This window comes from Salvelinus namaycush, chromosome 5 (genome assembly GCF_016432855.1).
Source record: "Salvelinus namaycush isolate Seneca chromosome 5, SaNama_1.0, whole genome shotgun sequence".
In the NCBI taxonomy this organism is placed as follows: Eukaryota; Metazoa; Chordata; class Actinopteri; order Salmoniformes; family Salmonidae; genus Salvelinus; species Salvelinus namaycush.
In genome coordinates this window covers 55,765,739-55,786,590 of record NC_052311.1, presented here as the reverse complement: position 1 = coordinate 55,786,590, position 20,852 = coordinate 55,765,739, and the positions used below count along the sequence as shown (strand labels likewise).

The window sequence follows — 20,852 nt, the reverse complement described above, 5'->3', positions numbered from 1 at the left end:
TTTGCCAAAATACATGCATTTAATGCACAATCATTGCTGGTAAAGTGGTATTTATTTTGAAACAGACAGGAACCACTATTCGCGGGGACGCAGTTTTAAGCCGGATGTATTTTGCGTGGGAACTCGAACATGGCGATCCACTGTAGCAGAATATGCCTACAATATTTGATACATCTGGCCCAAGACAATGTTGACTTCAGGCTACCTGTATGCATATAAATGTCGTACCTCTCTATCAAACTGTAAATGTTGTGTTATTTCTCTCTTTCTCTAAAGATGTTGGTGTGTCATTACGGAATTTCCCCCACACATTCGCTTGCTAAGCTAGTAACGTTACTATCTACAAGCTGTCATGTTTGAATTCTTCAGAAATGTTCTGATTTTATTTATTGTCCATCGTAACATTACAGGAGATTAGGTCGCTGCTGTCCCTCAGGGGCAAACCGTTTGATCCAGGTGAAAACTTCAAAGAAAAGGTAAAATACGTTAGTGTCTATATGTATTATTAGCCTGATAGCTTTACCAATGAAGGGAGGAGTTGGCCATTATCAGGTGTCCATGCATAGGCTACTCAAATCCTAAAATCATCTGTAATTCTTCTCCCCAGTCTCCATTCTGGCGCCTGAATGGCTTGTCAGAGGAAGATGTCAACAGCATCATGGCCAGAACTGTTTGTGCAAAGTAAGTGAGACAGATCAACAATGGAGTTGCAATGAAAAGAGCTAGATGGGTACTGCAGCATTGCTCATCAGCCCATCTCTTCTGAGATGATTCTCAACTTGAATGTCACAGTAAATTGTAATGACCTTCTTGTGGTTATTTGTTTATCACCTAGGTCTGCATTTGAGCTGTGGGGTCATGGCAGAACGCACAGTGAACTCAGGAACTCGCTCTTGAAATATCCAACAGAGAACATGGTTTGTGAGAAATTATATTACATCTAAATGGAGGGCAAACTAATCATGTGGAGTATCTAATGTGTGTAACTTTACTGCTCCCAACAGTCACCCTTCCTACAGAAAGACTCAACATACAAAATCAATGTCTACACTTTCAACAAGACTCTAGATTTCGAAGATAGAATTAAGAAGATCGATGTGAGTATGATACACTTGACTTGCTCCCAGTAATTTGTATTTAAGATTGAGCCCAGAAAAGTCAACTTACTCTACCTTTTTTACTGCCCTATTGTGTTAAAGGCAGGCACTGATAAGCAGTATGCACCATGACACCTGCACCATGACACCTGGACAAGTTACCCTGTGGTCTTCCTCCCCAAGGCAATGGAATATCTCTCCTTTGAGGGAAGGGTCAATCTAAGGAACCCTAAACACATCTTCTGTCTGTTGGAGGACTATGGAACTGACCCTAACAACATCCCAGACGAGCCCCTCTACATCTACTTTGGGAGATGGGTGAGTCAGTGTGCTGTGTGCTCCTTCATTTCTGTGTCATTATACAGATTAGTAATTACTATAACTCATGAATGTTATTTACCACAGTGGTTGTTAACCTTCTTTGGTTGCCAATCATATTTTGATCTGCCTGAAGTATTCCCTCTTGTGAAACTTATCATGAGGCCTATGTCCTTATGAGTCTTCCCAAGTCCCCCGTGTATAAGCCAGGTACCAGGTTGAGAAGCACTGTTTAATTTAATGATAAAGGTAAGCCTATATTTGATCTTGTCTTATCAACTGTATGTTCCTTAGATTGCAGATGGCCAGCGTGAGTTGATTCGCTCTCACAGTGTGAAGAACAGGCACTTCATAGGTAACACCAGTATGGACGCTGGGTTGTCTTTTATCATGGCCAACCACGCCAGGGTCAAAGCTCACGACCTGGTCTATGACCCCTTCGTTGGGACTGGTAAGAGAAAAGTTACTTTTGGTCTTTGAACTGACACTTGCAGAAATACACTGCATCTTAGCTGAACCCAATGCTAGTCTGTGCTTATTGGATATTTTTTTTCTCTCTTTCTCTCTCAGGTAGCCTCCTGGTTGCATGCTCTCATTTTGGTGCATATGTCTGTGGAACGGATATTGATTACAACACCATCCATGGGATAGGTAATGTCCTAGAAATGGCCTTGTTTACTTTCTCTTATTTTGGAACCCAGTGCTAAATATCTTGTGCTTTGGCAAGTGAGTTAATCCATTTATATGATGAACATTATGTTGTTTATGCTCTTTCTATCATCTTTTAAAATAGTCATTTTTTTCTGTGCTCATTTTCACGCTCAAATCCAATTGCATTGTCCTATAGGCCTAACACTTGATACGTGATATGATTACAACTAGGACCGGGGGGATACCAGTATCTCTATTTTTTTCCATGGCAAAAAAAAAGAAAAAGAAATAGATCAAACTCTACTGGTCCTTTTACACCTGTTGTGTGTAAAATATTGTGTTCTATAGCTTAGAAAAGAAATAAATAAATGTGAATCTCGATGACAACATAATGTTTTCAACATTCGAGCTGTTTTCCTAAAGAAGAAAAATCCGCTACGTGTTTTGTTTCCTTTCCACAATACTAACGATGATACTGATGATACTGCTATCATCCCAGCCCTAATTACAACCAAGTGCATTGCTATATAATAGTATTTTGGTTTGTTTTTCAGGAAAAGCGAGTCGTAAGAACCAGAAGTGGAGGGGTCCAGATGAGAACATCAGAGCCAACCTGCGTCAGTACGGCTCAGAGAAGCTGTATGTGGACGTCCTTGTGTCTGACGCCTCCAAGCCTATCTGGAGGGACGGAGTGCTCTTTGATACCATCATCACTGACCGTACGTTCTTATCCTAGAGCTCTGTGTGTTCTCTTCGCATGTAGGGTCCTCCATCCTGTAATGTCTCCTGTAGAGCCATGCACGAGTAAAACGTCTTATTCTGTTGAAGTCCACATTCTTTGTGATTTGTTCAAATCTCTTATCTTTCATTTTTGTGTGTGTTTGTTTAATTCTCAGCCCCCTATGGGATTCGGGAGTCAACCAGGAGAACAGGCTCTCAGAAGGACAGTGTAAACAGTGTGAAGCCATCTGAAGACTAGTACGTCTTCATCTTCCTCTTGAGTCTCAGGGTTGTTTATAGTGCTTTGTATATTTGCTCAGTTTTGAAAAAGACAGCCTGTAAAACTTGCAAGCAAGCAATAGATACACTAGAGAGATATAAAGTCCTCTCAGATGATGTTAAATCAGTGTGTAAACAGTGAAGATGCGTTTATCTTTCATCCAGCGTTGGAGACAGCCATGTCCCCGTTTCCATGGCCTACCACCTGAGTGACATCTTCACTGACCTGTTAAACTTCTCAGCTCTCCACCTGGTCATCGGGGGGCGGCTAGTCTACTGGCTACCAATCTACAGGCCAGAGTGAGTATTGTTGTGTTTGTTTATTTGTCAGGGACCATTCACAACAACACCAGTATTGCACCAGAGTTATCTACATATAGGTACATGGTTAATATCCATCTGTGGTCTCTGGATACAGCACTTCCTGTTAAAGCTCTATAGTCTGAATTGGTCAAATATTCACATCTGGTGTTGTTGAATCTACTGTATCATCGTGGTGTTTACATGGGTTTGAGCTCACAGATGTATTGTCTACAGTCTCCCTCTTCTATGTGTAAACCAAATAGCACTGTCATCAACTGTTGTGATGTCGAATAGATACAAACAGCATTTGATAAGACCTTATTGCACACAGGGTCAACCTCACCAGTCAGCTGTTTTTCCTGCTGATACATGCTGTTATCTTTTCCCCTTTACCCTGTTAGACCACTACAGGGCAACAGTCACATTGGTGATTTAGCCTACACCCTGATGAAGTGTTGCTACTGTACTAGATCTGCTTAACAAAGCATTCTAGTTTAGATGAGGGCTTTTCTCTCTGCACCTCTTCCCCTCATAAGCATCATATTCTCTGTCAGGACCAGGGGTTTATTCCCATCAGTACATCTCATTCTCTGTCCCATAAAGACTTCAGGCCTGGGGTTAGTGGTGTTCTGGTCAGTGTGCAGGTGTCCTGAGGTATATTGGGTGTATTGTTCCATACAGCTGGTTTACTGTGTGGACCACAGACAGGATACAGGACCCTGGGACTTCTGGCCACTGATTACAGGGCAGGGTCTGAGCATCAGGAAGATGAGACCAGACCACGCACCACAGCCCTGTGATGTTTCTATTATACCTCCCGCTCACCTCCAGCAGTTCCCCCTGACTGTCTGTGACACACACAGTGGAGTTCCCCACACTGACTGGCTGAGACACACACAGTGGAGTTCCCCACACTGACTGGCTGAGACACGCACAGTGGAGTTCCCCACACTGACTGGCTGAGACAGGGAAAGGAAAGAGGGCTACAGCCTTTAGTACTGGTGGTTGAGAGAGAGAGAGAGTCTGTGCAACTGTGTGCCTCTGTCTGACTAACTGTGTGCCTGTGCTCTGCTTTGCTCTGCTCCTCACTCCGGGTGTGTAACTACCTAGCAGTTCCTGACCCTGTCTCATTCAGGGCAGAGTGCCAAAATAATCCCATGAGGCCAGACATGCTGACACCGACCAAACACAGCCTGTCTTCAGGTCCTGATCTGTGGGCTTCACACTGGGGATTGGGAGGCTGTCGGGGGGTTATTGGGTTTCTGTCACCCTGCTATGGTGACGGGAAGGAGGGAGAAAGGCCGTGTGCACCCAGGCTGGGTTGGGCTGGAGGTCCTCACAGTATCAGTCAGGAGTCATGACCTCCAGAATGTCAGGACTGGGTCAGAACAAAAATGCCTCTGTGTTGGGCCTGAACTCTGACCCTTCCACTCATCTCCACATTTACTGAGCAAAGAAGAAGGGGGGTCTTAGAGAAAGAAAATATATGGAGAGAAAAGGGAAAGTCTGCCACTGTGTAACAAGAGACTTAGGGGATGCTAATAAGACAAGGCATGTGGGTTTTTGGTAGAGGTGGGAATTCGGTTGAGAGAAAATGTTACTGCACAAAGTTGGTTAGTAACACTGTTGAAAAGTTAATAGTAGATGTCTTAGCTGGTTAGATTTAGGTGGTCCTAAGTCTGTCCTGAGAGAGCGCGATATACTACACCACTAGATGTCGCCATTCACCAATGACTGTTACTGCAGTGGACCTTTGACATAGAACAGGGTGACTAAATGGTCCAAGGGGACAGGACTGTGTAGCAACATGCTTGTTTGTAAACACTGGAGTCACAAAGAGGGGTTGCAGTGCAGCTGCTGTAGGAATAAAACGATTTGCTGTGTTGTGTTACTGTTGTGTTGTTTTGGGCTGGGGTCAGACCAGACGCAGGCCAATACGAGGTCCCCTAACACTGGTCACAGGCCTGGGCAATGAGGTCCCCTAAGCCGGCCAATTAAAACATTTCTGCCGTCTTCATGATGAGCACCGCCTTGCCCTGTGCCTCAGCTGCCTTTCAGTGTTTCAATTAACTCTGTGGCTTCTCAAGCTCATTAGTCTTTTTTTGAACTAGTTCAAGACTTTTCCAGCCGCGGTGTGGTCTGTTGCCATTTCCTCTCTGCTGCAGCGCCTTGGCAGGAACCAGACCCATTATCTCAGAGGCTAAAGCATAGAGATAGATAGAGGACTCATCTTTATATCTGTGCTATTATAGCGTCTGTGACAGCATGGGCAGCGCCGTTGAGGCTACAACCCATAGGAATCCCCACCGAGTTGACCACTTTAAAATGTCCGTTGCGTGGTTGAAGCCCTCAATGGCGCTGCCAATGCTAAGATGACCTTTTGGTCACTAGAGGTTTCTATCATTCTCTATGGGTTAAAGTCATAAGCCAGACGGCGCTAATGAAGCAGAGTGCAAAGCTAACAGGAAGCTGATGGGGTTTGAACCCCCATGGTTGGTTTAAGGGGTTATCGACTTCCTTTTGTCTACAACACTCCTGCTGCTGCCTTACTGAGAGAGAGATCCTTGTGCTTAATGCCGGTGTCTATCTGACCTACAGTATACCATCAGGGCTCTACAGTGCGACCATTTTAATCGCATATGCGCCTAAATAATTTGCTGTGTGACCTGACATTTTTTTATTTGGAGCAACAGAGCACCAAGAAATGTAAAGATAATCGTTGCAAGGATTACTTCACTGTGCGGCAGCCCCTGAGTGGCATGGAGAATACACGGAGTGCAGATTCATGCCCGTCACCCTTGCACTATTTCTACAAAGAAAACGGCTTGCTACATCAAATATATTTCATTCTGCTCCTAAATTTTTCAACCTAGGCACACACATGCTCCTTAGAGCCCTGACCAGGAAATAAAGGCTATTGGGCTTAAATGGTCTCTAACTTGACCCCCAGTCTGCATATCACATGAGGTTGGTGGCATGTGGTAATGGCTGGAGCGTAATTATTTGAATCGTATCAAACACATGGTTTATAAACTTTATATTGACTCTGTGCTGGTGCCCCCTGTGTATAGCATCGCTATTGTTAGTTTACTGCTGCTCTTTAATTATTTGCTAATTTTATTTCTTATTTTTGGGGGGGTATATATTTTTTTTAACTGCATTGTTGGATACGGGTTTGTAAGTAAGCATTTCACTGTAAGGACCTGTTGTATTTGGCACATGTGACAAATACATTGAGATTTGATGTATTTGATTCCATTCGCTCTGTTCTGGGCATTATTATGATCCGTTCTCCCCTCAGCAGCCTCCTGTGCTGCTTACTTAGCATCTGCACAGAGGTTTTAACTCTATATTTGTCTGTGGATGGAAAAATCTGTATTGAAAATGAAAGGCCCAGCCCCACCCATCTTTAAATGAAACGGCCAATGTGGAAGGTCCTGCTACCCAGTAATAAGAGGGGATTGGCAGGTAGAATTAACACCCGCTTTGGTCGCGGTGCTCACCGAAGCACGCGCAAACACACACCACAACACATTAGAGGCCTGTGTTCTACAGTGGCCATAGCAAACCAGGAGACAAACAGTAGGGTGAAAATCTGGCCCAGCGTCAGTGTGGTGCTGGTAGGAGAAAGTGATAAATATGCAAACAAACACTCTCTCGTGATCTACCTGTACTCATAATCATGGCTACACTGCAGTCGTACATTTAGTTCGTTGCTTACTGTTAGAATTACAGCTCCTCATCCTAATCTCTCAGAAGCAGCTATTCTGTAAACACTAGCGAGAATCTCACAACATTAGGAACCACCCATGTCCTTGGTTCTGCCGTTTGATGTCAATACTATTCATAATAATAATAATGTGATTAATAGATGTGCCTATAGAATACAGGACTCTCGTGTGTGTGTGTGTGTGTGTGTGTGTGTGTGTGTGTGTGTGTGTGTGTGTGTGTGTGTGTGTGTGTGTGTGTGTGTGTGTGTGTGTGTGTGTGTGTGTGTGTGTGTGTGTGTGTGTGTGTGTGTGTGTGTGTGTGTCAGCACTGACCAAAGCGAGGCGTTGTGGACCTTTTAGAGATTCGTCACTCCACTCCATCCTATAAATTGAACAGAGTCATCATTATGATCAGATGGGCTTCACTTACGTCCTTCACCTACGTCCTTCACTTACGTCCTCCTGTCTAGTGCATAGAAATGAACTAAACCAAACATTTGCTGTGTTACGTTCTACCACCCATAAAGGGTTAACTAAGGTAAATTGTAATGCCTTACAGTCTACCACGCATAGTGTTAACTAAGATATTGTGTTACTCTACCGCCCATAAAGGGTTAACTAAGGTATAGTGTAATGTCATACAGTCTACCACCCATAAAGGGTTAACTAAGGTAAATTGTAATGCCTTACAGTTTACCACGCATAGTGTTAACTAAGATATTGTGTTACTCTACCACCCATAAAGGGTTAACTAAGGTATAGTGTAATGTCATACAGTCTACCACCCATAAAGGGTTAACTAAGGTATAGTGTAATGTCATACAGTCTACCCCCCATAAAGGGTTAACTAAGGTATAGTGTAATGTCATACAGTCTACCACCCATAAAGGGTTAACTAAGGTATAGTGTAATGTCATACAGTCTACCACCCATAAAGGGTTAACTAAGGTATAGTGCATGGCCTTAGTACTTATTTATAAAATGAATAAAGTCCCCTTGATATGGAGTTTCCTCTGATTCTCATAAACTTGTTTTGCATTTTCATTCCCGCAGCATCCACTCGTCACACACAAAATAAGAATTCACTTCAATAAAACATAACTCTACTGACTAACCTCAGTAAGCTGACCAGACTATCATATGGAGCAGGACGTCCTTACTCTACTGAGGCTTTGCTTCCAGTTGCTTTCCCTGAGCAGGCCCTGATACCCTGATGTCAAGGGCACGTCTTATCTTTCACCAAAACACCAGATGTGCTCTGGAAGGAGATGCTACAAGCAATTTAGGTCAGAGGCATTGGGCTGTGATGTGCTGTTTTATTTGTTTTTTAAGCTAATTTTGCAGCAAGCTTGAGTGATTTGAGATGGCAGGGAGTTCCATGCTATCATGGCTACATACAGTGTATTACTGTGTTGCCTTGAATTCCTTTTGGCTTTAGGGACTATGAAGAGACCTTTTATTTGCATGCCTTGTGGAATATGAATGTCTGTCAGAGCTGTATGTTAGTTGACTGAATAGACAGTTTGTCTGCGTCACTTTTTGTTGTTTTCCAATCTCCCCAGCAAACAGGGGGTGTCCTAAGGATCTCCAGGAGACATTGACACAACCTCCAGACCTTGCCGGAATGTCCTAAGGACTCATTTTAGTTTGAGCCAGGAAAGGTCAACATGCGTTTTGTTGACAATGGAACATTGCTGGGCAGCTGTAGCTTTATTCTGTCTTTCTTTTTAGCACCTAAACACATTACCAGGCAGTAGTCAAGGTAAAACTAGACTCGTTTGGTCAGTTGTGGTGTTAAGAATGCTGAGTTTCTCCTTATCAAAGACAGGCCTCTCGCCATCTTGACAACAATTGAATTAATTAATATGCCTTGACAATGTCTATCTGGCCTACAGTATACCATGCAATAAAAGGTAGGTGGGCTAGTCTACTGCACCTCAGCCTATAGGGCTTAAATGGCCTCTAACCTGACCCCCAATCTGCCTGCCTATGGAACATCTGCACAGAGGTTTCAACTCTGTATTTGTCTGAGAAGATGGAAAAAGCTGTATTGAAAGGCCCCACCCATCTTTAAATGAAACTGCCCATGTGGAAGGTCCAGCTACCCAGTAATAAGATGTGATTGGCAGGTAGAATGAACGCCTCGCTTTGGTCACGGTGCTGACAAACACACACACACTAGAGGCCTGTAATCTACAGGCACTTGCATTCAGTAGCATCTATTAATCATATTATTATTGTTATGAATAGTATTGACGTCAAACGGGAGAACCAAGGACACGGGTAGTTCCTAATTTTGTGCGATTCTCGCTAGTGTTTACAGAACAACTGGTTCTGAGAGGTTAGGATGAGGAGCTGCAGTTGTAGCAGTAAGCAAGTGTATCAAAATGGATGACTGTAGTGGAGCCATTTGAATATGTTGCATGGATTGCTAAGGCAAAAGAATATGAAAGTGTGTATTCTTATTTTTAATTGATGTAGTTCTGTACCTGTCGATTTGATGTTATGTATTATGTCATTTTATGTAGTTCTGTCCTTCAGCTGTAATGGTCTATTAATATCATGTTTCATGGACCCCATGAAGAGTAGCTACAGCTTTGACCCTAGCTAATGGGGATCCTAATAAACACCGTACCTTGCCCTGGACAGCTTTAGTTGTGGTGCTTGGCCGACATGCGCGCGAACACACACACACACACACAAAGAGCGCTCCTTACAAGAATACGTTTTCCCGATATCTTAAATCTAATCTAGTTCACCTTTTTCACCATGGCTTTTGTCCACTTCAGTCAGATCATGACATGGTCAGTAAAGGCCTGGAGCTGAGAGAGAACTGGCCTAGAGTTGGGAGCGGGATAGTGGGAGTGAGGAGAGAGCTGATCTGGGTTGAGTTTAACGGAGAGAGAGCTGACCTGGCCTGGATGTAGTGTAATTTGGATTTGGACCCATCAACCCTTTAGACGTATTGGTTCATGCTTTACAGTACAGGACCAGCTGTTTGAGAATGTCCTCAACCATAATGATTCACCAGTAGTGTGTGTGTGTGTTTGTAGGTACTGTGAAGAGATGGTGCCCCTGAATGCCTGTCTCAGACTGGTCAGTAACTGTGAACAGACCCTTTCCAGCCACACCTCCAGACGTCTCATCACCATGGAGAAGATCAAGGAACCAGAGGTGGGTGTCTGTCTGTCCTTCCATCTGTATGTGTCCGTCCGTTTGTCTGGTGTGTGTGTATATATGCTTTTGTACTTGTCTACCCTGTGTGTGACTGCAGTTACGAGCGTGTGTATGCGTTTGACTGGAATGTCACTCATTTCGAAAAGGTAGATGGATCCCTTTGTGAATATGATTGCAACACTATATAATTGTAGGTTTTCATGTTGCTGTGGTGTGCTTACTATGAATTACATGCATGTATCTACAAAGTAAAGTATCCGTGCGTGCCACTGAATATGTTTGTGCCGTGTTTGTATGTACAAGCATGCACATATGTGTACTATGAGTGTTGTCGGTGTGTGTTCTTTAAACATACACACGCGTAATACAACACAGTTAAAGGAGATGTCGATGGTGCTTCCCTCGAGGTCTGCCATAAACCTCAGCATCTGGCTATGATTGGCTTTTTTTATATACAGCACTTAAATGACTTAATCACACATTTTATGGAAAATAATCCATCTTTGGATTTGACAACCTCTTCACTTCAAAACACAATTGTTCCCATAAAGGCAAGCCCTGTGTGAATCACCGCATGCACGCACACACACACACACACACACACACACACACACACACACACACACACACACACACACACACACACTGGCATCTGTCTCTGACTCCCAGTGCCCCAAACCGGGAACATATATCTCATAGCATGCTACTATATATAGATAAATAGTTCCTTCAAAGTATTCATACCCCTCGACTTATTCCACATTTTCTTGTGTTACAGCCTGAATTTAAAATGGATTAAATCGATTTTGTTTTCTCTCAATCGTCTACAGAAATATCTGATTTACATACAGTACCAGTCAAAAGTTTTGGACACAGCTACTCATTCTAGGGTTTTTCTTTATTTTTACTATTTTCTACATTGTAGAATAATAATGAAGACATCAACACTATGAAATAACACATATGGAGTCATGTAGTAACCGGAAAAGTGTTAAATAAATCAAAATGTATTTTATATTTGAGATTCTTCAAAGTAGCCACCTTTTGCCTTGATGACAACTTTGCACACTCTTGGCATTCTCTCAACCAGCTTCATGAGGTAGTCATCTGGATTGCATTTCAATTAACAGGTGTGCCTTGTTAAAAGTTAATTTGTGGAATTTCTTTCCTTCTTAATGCGTTTGAGCCATTCAGTTGTGTTGTGACAAGGTAGGGGTGGTATACAGAAGACAGCCCTATTTGGTTACATACCAAGTCCATATTATCGCAAGAACAGCTCAAATAAGCAAAGAGAAATGAGAGTCCATCATTACTTTAAGACATGAAGGTCAGTCAACCCGGAACATTTGAAGAACTTTAAAAGTTTCTTCTAGTGCAGTCGCAAAAACCATCAAGCGCTATGATGAAACTGGTGAGGACCGCCACAGAAAAGGAAGACCCAGAATTACCTCTGCTGCAGAGGATAAGTTCATTAGTTACCAGCCTCAGAAATGGCAGCCCAAATAAATGCTTCACTGGGTTCAAGTAACAGACACATCTAAACATCAACTGTTCAGAGACTGCGTGAATCAGGCCTTCATGGTTGAATTGCTGCAAAGAAACCACTACTGAAGTACACTAACAAGAAGAAGATACTTGCTTGGGCCAAGAAACATGAGCGATGGACATTAGACCGGTGGAAATCTGTCTTGGTCTGATGAGTCCAAATGAGAAATTTTTGGTTCCAAACACTGTGTCTTTGTGAGATGCTGAGTAGGTGAACGGATGATCTTCGCAAGTGTGGTTCCCACCGTGAAGCATGGAGGTGTGATGGTTTGGGTGTGCTTTGCTGGTGACACTGTCAGTGATTTATTTAGAATTCAAGGCACACTTAACCAGCATGGCTACCACAGCATTCTGCAGCGATACGCCATCTCATTTGGTTTGGGCTTAGTACCACTATCATTTGTTTTTCAACAGGACAATGACCCAACACACCTCCAGGCTGTGTAAGGGCTATTTGACCAATAAAGAGAGTGATGGAGAGCTGCATCAGATGACCTGGCCTCCACAATCACCTGACCTCAACCCATTGATATGGTTTGGGATGAGTTGGACTGCAAAGTGAAGGAAAAGCAGCCAACAAGTCCTCAGCATATGTGGGAACTCCTTCAAGATTATTGGAAAAGCATTCCAGGTGAAGCTGGTTGAGAGAATGCCAAACTTGTGCAAAACTGTCAAGGCAAAGGGTGGCTACTTTGAAGAATCTCAAATATAAAATATATTTTGATTTATTTCACACTTTTTTACTTACTATTATTATTCTACAATGTAGAAAATAGAACAAATAAAGAAAAACCATTGAATGAGTAGGTGTGTCCACCCCTTTGCTAAGACACTACAAATTGAGCTCAGGTGCATCCGATTTCGTTTGATCATCCTTGATGTCACTATAACTTGATAGGAGTCCACCTGTGGCCAATTCAATTGTTTGGACATGATTTAGAAAGAAACACCTGTTTTATATAAGGTAACAGTTGAGGGTGCATGCCAGAGCAGAAACTATACCATAAAGTCCAAGGAACTGTCTGTAGATCTATATACCTGGGGAAGTATACAACTATTTCTAGAGCGTTGAAAGTTTCCAAGAGCACAGTGGTCTCCATCATTGGGAAATTGAATAAATATGGAACTATCCAGACTCTACCTAGAGCTGGCCGTCTAACCAAACTGAGCAACCGGGCAAGAAGGACCTTGGTCAGGCAGGTGACGAAGAACCCGATGACCACTCTGACCAAACTACAGAGTTCCTTGGCTAATATGGGAGAACATGCCAGAAGAACATGCCAAAGGTGCTTCTACAAAGTATTGACTCAGGGGTGTGAATACTTATGCAAATGAGATATTTCTGTATTTCATTTTCAATACATTTGCTACATTTTCTAAAAAAAACATTGTTATTATGGGGTATTGTGCATATGATGGGTCAGACAAATCAGGCTGTAACACAACAAAATGTGGAATAAGTCAAGGGGTGTGAGTACTTTCTGAAGGCACTGTATGCAGTGGCGTCAAATTATTGACACCCTTGATAAAGATGAGCAATAATGACTGTAAAATAAATAATTCAAATTCTGAGCCTCTAAAATTACACAATACATTATTTACTATTACTTTATAGTGTGCACAAAATAATCTGAAACAACCTAAAGTAACTGCAAATGCATCCAAGTTTGTAGAGTTATTTGAACTATTTATTTTATACAGTCATTGTTTTTTTTATCAAGGGTGTCAATTTGGGACCCCACTGTTTATCACATTTCCATAGTCTCCTCCTGGCAGGCTGTATCCAGCAATGCTGCTCAACCCAGTCTTCAAAGGCTTCTGCTTTAGAGGCTGTAGTGGTAAGAATCGAATCAAGACGGGCTTTCCTGACTGGGCCGTGAACTTTCCCCGTCCTCCATATGTTGTGATCTTGGGCCAAAATTCAGTCTCAAACTGAAATGACTATTTATCCAATCAGAGGTAAGGATTTGCAATAGCTAGAAAGCTGGAGAATGTAGGCTACATTCATATTGAGATCAAATCAATGTTTATTGGTCACGTACACAGTTTAGCAGATGTTATAGCGGGTGCAGCGAAATGGTTATGTTACCAGCTCCTAACAATGCAGTACAATGTCAAAGTACACAAATAATTAAAATGTAGCTACATGCTGATCAGGCTGATACAGAGACTCATCCATGCTTTTATTACAAGCAGGCTTGACTACTGTAATGCTATTCTGTCGGGTCTACCCAAGAAAGCCATTGGTCAACTGCAAAACATGCAGAATGCTGCAGCACGGGTACTGCCCAAGACCAGATGGAGAGCGCACATTACACCGGTTTTAAAGTCTCTGCGCTGACTGCCTGTGAGTTTTAAAATAAATGCTAAGATTTCTATTGGTTCTTAATTCAATTAATGATTGTGCACCCAAATTCATGTCAGACATGCTTTTTAGTTATGTGTCCCTCGGGTCCTCTGGCGCTGGCCTTTTAACTGTCCCAAAGCTTAGTACCAAGACTATGCCCCCAGCCCCTGGAATAGCCTGCCAGAGAACCTGAGGGGGGCTGAAACTGGACCTATTTAAATGGGATGTTAAAACACACATTTTTAGCTCTGCTTTTCCTTAGTGTGCTTTTTAGTCTTTCAGTTTGTATTGTTATTCCTTTGTTTTCTATCCTCTGATTTTTGGTAATTTATAAAAAATAATGAAACTGAAATATTACATTTTAGATAAGTATTCAGACCCTTTTGTCCCATTCTTCTCTGCAGATCCTCTCAAGCTCTGTCAGGTTGGATGGGGAGCGTTGCTATCCCAGCTATTTTCAGGTCCCTCCAGAGATGTTCGATCAGGTTTATGTCCGGGCTCTGGCTGGGACACTCAAGGACATTCAGAGACTTCTCCAGAAGCCACTCCAGAAGCCACTCCTGCATTATCTTGGCTGTGTGCTTAGGGTTGTTGTCCTGTTGGAAGGTGAACTTTCGCTCAAATCTGAGGTCCTGAGCAGGTTTTCATCAAGGATCTGTCTGTACTTTGCTCTGTTCATCTGTGTCTCGATCCTGACTAGTCTCCCAGTCCCTGCTGCTGAAAAACATCCCCACAGCATGATGCTGCCACCACCACCATGCTTCACTGTAGAGATGGTGCCAGGTTACCTCCAGATGTGATGCTTGGCATTCAGGCCAAAGAGTTTAAATCTTGGTTTCATCAGACCAGAGAATCTTGTTTCTCATGTTCTGAGAGTCCTTTAGGTGGCTTTTGGCAAACTCCAAGCGGGCTGTCATGTGCCTTTTACTGAGAAGTGTCTTCCATCTGGCCACTACCATAAATGCCTGATTGGTGGAGTGTTGCAGAGATGGATGTCCTGGAATATTCCCCCATCTCCACAGAGGAACTTCAGAGCTCTGTCAGAGTGACCATTGGGTTCTTGGTCAGAGTGACCATTGGGTTCTTGGTCAGAGTGACCATTGGGTTCTTGGTCACCTCCCTGACCAAGGCCCTTCTCACTTGATTGCTCAGTTTGGCTGTGCGGCCAGCTCTAGGAAGAGTCTTGGTGGTTCCAAACTTCTTCCATTTAAGAATGATGGAGGCCACTGTGTTCTTTGGGGACTTTCAATGCTGCAGAAATGTTTTGGTACCCTTCCCCAGATCTGTGCCTCGACACAATCCTGTTACGGACAATTCCTTCGACCTCATGGCTTGGTTTTTGCTCTGACGTGCACTGTCAACTGTGGGACCTTATATAGATGTGTGCCTTTCCAAATCATGTCCAATAAATTGAATTTACTACAGGTGGACTCTTATCAAGTTGTAGAAACATCAAGGACGATCAATGGAAATCGGATGCATCTGAGCTTAATTTCGAGTCTCATAGCAAAGGGTCTGAACACTTATGTGTATAAGGTATTTCTTTACATTTGCAAACATTTTTAAAAACGTTTTTTGCTTTGCCATTATGGGGTATTGTGTGTAGATTGCAGAGGACATTTAAAAAAATATATATATATATTTTAGAATAAGTCTGTAACGTAACAATGTGGAAAAATTCAAGGGCTCTGAATACTTTCCGAAGCCACTGTACGTATACACCGGAACAATTTACACAAGATGTGCTAAGAATGATATGTACAGCAGTAAATATATTAGTGAGCTGTCAATAATCCAGTATTTAAATAAATATGTTGTGTGTGTATAAATAGAGTAACATAATACAAAGTACAGTATAATTATTAGAATGAGCTATGACGGTAATAGAGTATTTAAATACTCAGTGGGAAATGGGAAGTGTCCAGTGGTTCAATGTCTCTATGACATGGGACAGCAGTGTTGGGTGTGTGTGAGAGAATTTGCGTTGTCAGTTTGTGTGAATTGAACTGCTTCCATTCAGAAGTGATGGTTGTGTTTTTAACTCCTACCACGGAGCACTTTGAAGTTAGTTGCTGTGCTTTCCTATTCTGTGTTGAATGGTTTGGTGTATGGTCGTGTTGGGAAATGTTCAGATTTGGGACAGGTGTGTGATCTATAGGCCTATCAAGGACTACCAGGTAGAAAAGAACCTGGAAAACGTTGACCCTCTGGTTATTGAATAGCCCTGCTCTATGGCACCTTAGGAAGTGTTAGGAGCTTCATATCTGTGATTGCTCTTTATGCTCTTGGATGTGGTGGCGACTGAGGGTAACCATCTCTAGGTCCAGGACAGGTTGCCTGGCAGTGGTAACCAGGGCCAACAGAGAGAGGTGGCGTTGACGAATGGCAGGCCAGCTGTGGAGTCAGCTCTTCTAGCACTCTGGATTCCCGGCACCTCGTTACTCCTCATCCCTCCCGCTCCATCCAACTGTCCGTCCGCCCCAACACTTTCTTGCCTGCTGGCCTTCCAAACACTGCCTAACAACCTGGATAAAGCTCCAACCAGGAAAATATGAGGAACGTAACACTCTGCTAACATTTATTATTGTTACACTGAGCTTGTGATGGCAAGGAGAGGAATACAAGGTGAACATTTTATCCTGTGGTTGTTTGGTTAGTTTAATGGGATACCTGGCAGAGGTCTGATATCATCTGGTTTCTTTCTTCCTTCGCCTGTGTTCAAAGGCATTTTTATGACGCTAAATTTGTTTACTTAACCGAGGTTGTAGGTGAATTGGTTCCACTTTGTGAAGGCAAACCCTCACACTTTTCTCGCAATTTTAAGAGGTATAATTGTACCAAGAACTTTCTGTCGTTGGTATATGGGGCTGAATTGTATTTTCTCTCTCTGTAGGAGACAGATGCGCTGGCCCACCTGTCAGACCATCACTTTAGCCCATACCAAGGCCACAACGCCTTCAGGGAGAAGTACTTCAGCGGCATCAGCAAGAGGACATTGACAGGAAAGGAGGAGACCAACAAGATGGCTGCCAACGGTAGGGAGTGATGTAAGGATCACAGGATGGCCCAATTCAAAATGGACCCCTAAGCCAGTATGCAACTGTGCAGAGGATTTGACCGGTGCAATCAATATGATAATAACTCCACCTTGCTGTTTGATAGGCTAGATGGAAGTTTCACCATATTGCATATACAAATCAAATTCTCACAGATCTGCACAAGTGCATTAGCTGAAGGTTCTAGGGGTCCATTTATGATTGGTCCGATACCTGCCTATGGTTTACAATGGACTCCATGGGGACATAGGGCTCCCTGTTTTAAATGTCTCATTTTCTATTCAAATATGTTTTTTATTATTTGATGTTTATTGCCCTTTGTGTAATAATGAATGTGAATTGTGAACGAATAAACACCATTTTAAAATGTATTTATTTATTGGATGCAGGAGATTTAAGGGCTCTCAATGTTCTACATCTTTCTGTGTTATGTTTTGTTTTATCCCAGCAAGCACATTATCAGATTTGATTGAAGAGGGCCCTAAGTGTCCAGAGAACTGTTTAAGGGCTTTACTTTCAGACAGCTGTATCCATGTACTAGAGGGCATTTAGATAACAGTTTGACAGTATCCCTGCAAGATTCCAGACGAGACGAGGGACAAACTTGTTTCTCAGAAGTCGTTTCTCAAGCTTTTATATCCGGACATTTAAAGAAACTAACAGTTCCTTATTGTAAGACACTCAGAATAACAGTTTCTGAAGTGCCAGCCATTGTTGGTTTGTTGTTTTGCCATCTTTGGCAGAATCTGAGACATGCTCAACTGTGTGTTCTTTTAGTGAAGGTGTTGTTTATCTAACGTTGGCTCTGAGAAGTGATGCCATCATCTTGGCTACCCTGCATGGTCCAAGCCTCGGGGGGGGGGGTGTCTGTGGGACTGAAGGAAATACTTTTGTGGAGGGGGCCGTCTATATAGCATGCCATTTGGGACGCAGCCTGTATCATACCAGTCTACATTTGACAATATGGCTAGAGTGAGAAGCAACCTAACTGTCTGTAGTTTCTGTCAGAAATGTAGACTTCATCGCCGCTGAATCAGGGAGGAATAACTTTTTAGATGATGTTAATTTTACCTAGCTGCAGCGATCAGGCTGGTTCCACCTGGTTTAATGTGTTACCTGCTAATTTGTCAAATGTGATTGACCTCTTTCAGTGGGTTAAGCAACCATCATAACTTTATTACAGGGTTTATATGGTCATGGATTTTCAAAATGGTGTTTCCCAGGCCTGGAAAAGTCATGGGAATGTATTTAATAATTTGTTAATTTAATTTGTTTAGGCACAGTTTTTACATATTTTATCAATCAAATAAAAAAAATCTGATTATCAGCCAGGATTGGAATGACACTTGAGCGCGTCTGTGTTTGTTCAAGCGAACCGAATGTGAATCAAAATAATAATTTGTGAATCGCGAACAGTAATTTTAGGATAAAAGATTAGATGTAGCTTTACTTATGGATTATTTGACTTCAAAACTTGTTTTGTAGATACTTCCAGTTGATTTGGGCATCCATCGTATGGGACATTGCAACTCAATAGACGATAGTCAGCAGGGGCGGACTGGGACCAGAAATTGTCCCTGGCATTTGTAACACATCGTCAATTTATTTCCATGAGGCCCCAAAACCGGCCCGTTTTCTTCCATTGAGGCCCCCATTATTAGTCAGATAATTTATACATTTTCCACAAAAAAACTAGTTAGGCAGGCCCACTAGGCTAAAAATGGACCAGCCATGGCAGATGGCTAGTCTGCCCATGCTAGTCAGCCTGCAAAGTAAACACTTCTAAGGTAGCTAAGATAAATAAACTCATCAAAAAAAGAAACATCCCTTTTTCAGGACCCTGTCTTTCAAAGATAATTTGTAAAAATCCAAATAACTTCACAGATCTTCATTGTAAAGGGTTTAAACATTGTTTCCCATGCTTGTTCAATGAACCAAGTACAATTAATGAACATGCACCTGTGGAACGGTCGTTAAGACACTAACAGCTTACAGACAGTAGGCAATTAAGGTCACAGTTATGAAAACTTAGGACACTAAAGAGGCCTTTCTACTGACTCACCAAAAGAAAGATGCCCAGGGTCCCTGATCATCTGTGTGAATGTGCCTTAGGCATGCTGCAAGGAGGCATGAGGACTGCAGATGTGGCCAGGGCAATAAATGACAATGTCTGTACTGTGAGACGCTTAAGACAGCACTACAGGGAGACAGGACGGACAGCTGATCGTCCTCGCAGTGGCAGACCACATGTAACAACACCTGCACAGGATCGGTACATCCGAACATCACACCTGCGGGACAGGTACAGGATGGCAACAACAACTGCCCGAGTTACACCAGGAACGCACAATCCCTCCATCAGTGCTCAGACTGTCTGCAATAGGCTGAGAGAGGCTGGACTGAGGGCTTGTTGGCCTGTTGTAAGGCAAGTCCTCACCAGACATCGCCGGCAACAACGTCGCCAATGGTCACAAACCCACCGTCGCTGGACCAGACAGGACTGGCAAAAAGTGCTCTTCCCTTACGAGTCGCGGTTTTGTCTCACCAGGGGTGATGGTCGGATTCGCGTTTATCGTCAAAGGAATGAGCATTACACAGAGGCCTGTGTAATGTGTCACAGCATCATCGGACTGAGCTTGTTGTCATTGCAGGCAATCTCAACACTGTGCGTTACAGGGAAGACATCCTCCTCCCTCATGTGGTACTCTTCCTGCAGGATCCTCCTGACATGACCCTCCAGCATGACAATGCCACCAACCATACTGCTCATTCTGTGCGTGATTTCCTGCAAGACTGGAATGTCAGTGTTCTGCCATGGCCAGCGAAGAGCCCGGATCTCAATCCCATTGAGCACGTCTGGGACCTGTTGGATCGGAGGGTGAGGGCTAGGGCCATTCCCCCCAGAAATGTCCAGGAACTTGCAGGTGCCTTGGTGGAAAAGTGGGGTAACATCTCCAAGCAAGAACTGGCAAATCTGGTACAGTCCATGAGGAGGAGATGCACTGCAGTACTTAATGCAGGTGGTGGCCACACCAGATACTGACTTACTTTTGATTTTGACCCCCCACCCCTTTGTTCAGGGGCACATTATTCCATTTGTTAGTCACATGTCTGTGGAACTTGTTCAGTTTATGTCTCAGTTGTTGAATTTTGTTATGTTCATACAAATATTTACACATGTTAAGTTTGCTGAAAATAAATGCAGTTGACAGTGAGAGGATGTTTCTTTTTTTGCTTAGTTTGAGTTATCTAGAAAAGGTACTTTCCTGAAGAAAAGTTGTGGACTTGCATCAGCTGAATAAAAATATTTGTAGCCTACCATAGCCATTTGCTCTTTGATATATTAAATCAGTGAATTCTTTTAAAAAGGCATAACATGTATTTTGTATGTTATACTGTACATCAAGGGTGGTCAACGATCCTCCAGGAGAGCTAGTGGGTGTGCAGGCTTTTATTCCAGTCCCCATTTAACAAACCACATTTTGGAAAATAGCTGCTCAGCCGGGCCTTGATAAACTGGCTCTGATGTGTTTGAACAGGGCTTGATCAAATGCCTGCACATCCAGTATCTCTACAGACTGAGGGTTGACCACATGTTTTTTATTCAGTTGCCTACCTGGTATTTTACTTTGTGGGGGTCAAGTGCCTT

The 20,852-nt window shown here is 42.9% G+C and overlaps 1 protein-coding gene across 2 annotated transcripts; it reads left to right on the top strand.

Annotated features, from left to right (window-relative positions):
• Window positions 1-125: 125 nt before the first annotated feature.
• LOC120048515 (tRNA (guanine(10)-N2)-methyltransferase homolog) lies at window positions 126-18,983 on the top strand. Of its 2 annotated transcripts, XM_038994571.1 has the most exons (13): window positions 126-207; window positions 411-476; window positions 608-681; window positions 836-917; window positions 1,005-1,097; window positions 1,281-1,415; window positions 1,710-1,866; window positions 1,986-2,066; window positions 2,621-2,785; window positions 2,963-3,044; window positions 3,231-3,365; window positions 10,132-10,252; window positions 17,041-18,983. In XM_038994571.1, the coding sequence occupies exons 1-13, from the start codon at window positions 130-132 to the stop codon at window positions 17,191-17,193; spliced, it is 1,422 nt and encodes a 473-aa protein (XP_038850499.1). In that variant the 5' UTR covers window positions 126-129; the 3' UTR covers window positions 17,194-18,983. The 2 variants fall into 2 exon arrangements, with proteins under 2 accessions (XP_038850499.1, XP_038850500.1); XM_038994572.1 differs by lacking the exons at window positions 126-207; window positions 411-476; window positions 608-681; window positions 836-917 and having other exon boundaries at window positions 1,019-1,097; window positions 1,200-1,415.
• Window positions 18,984-20,852: the final 1,869 nt, after the last annotated feature.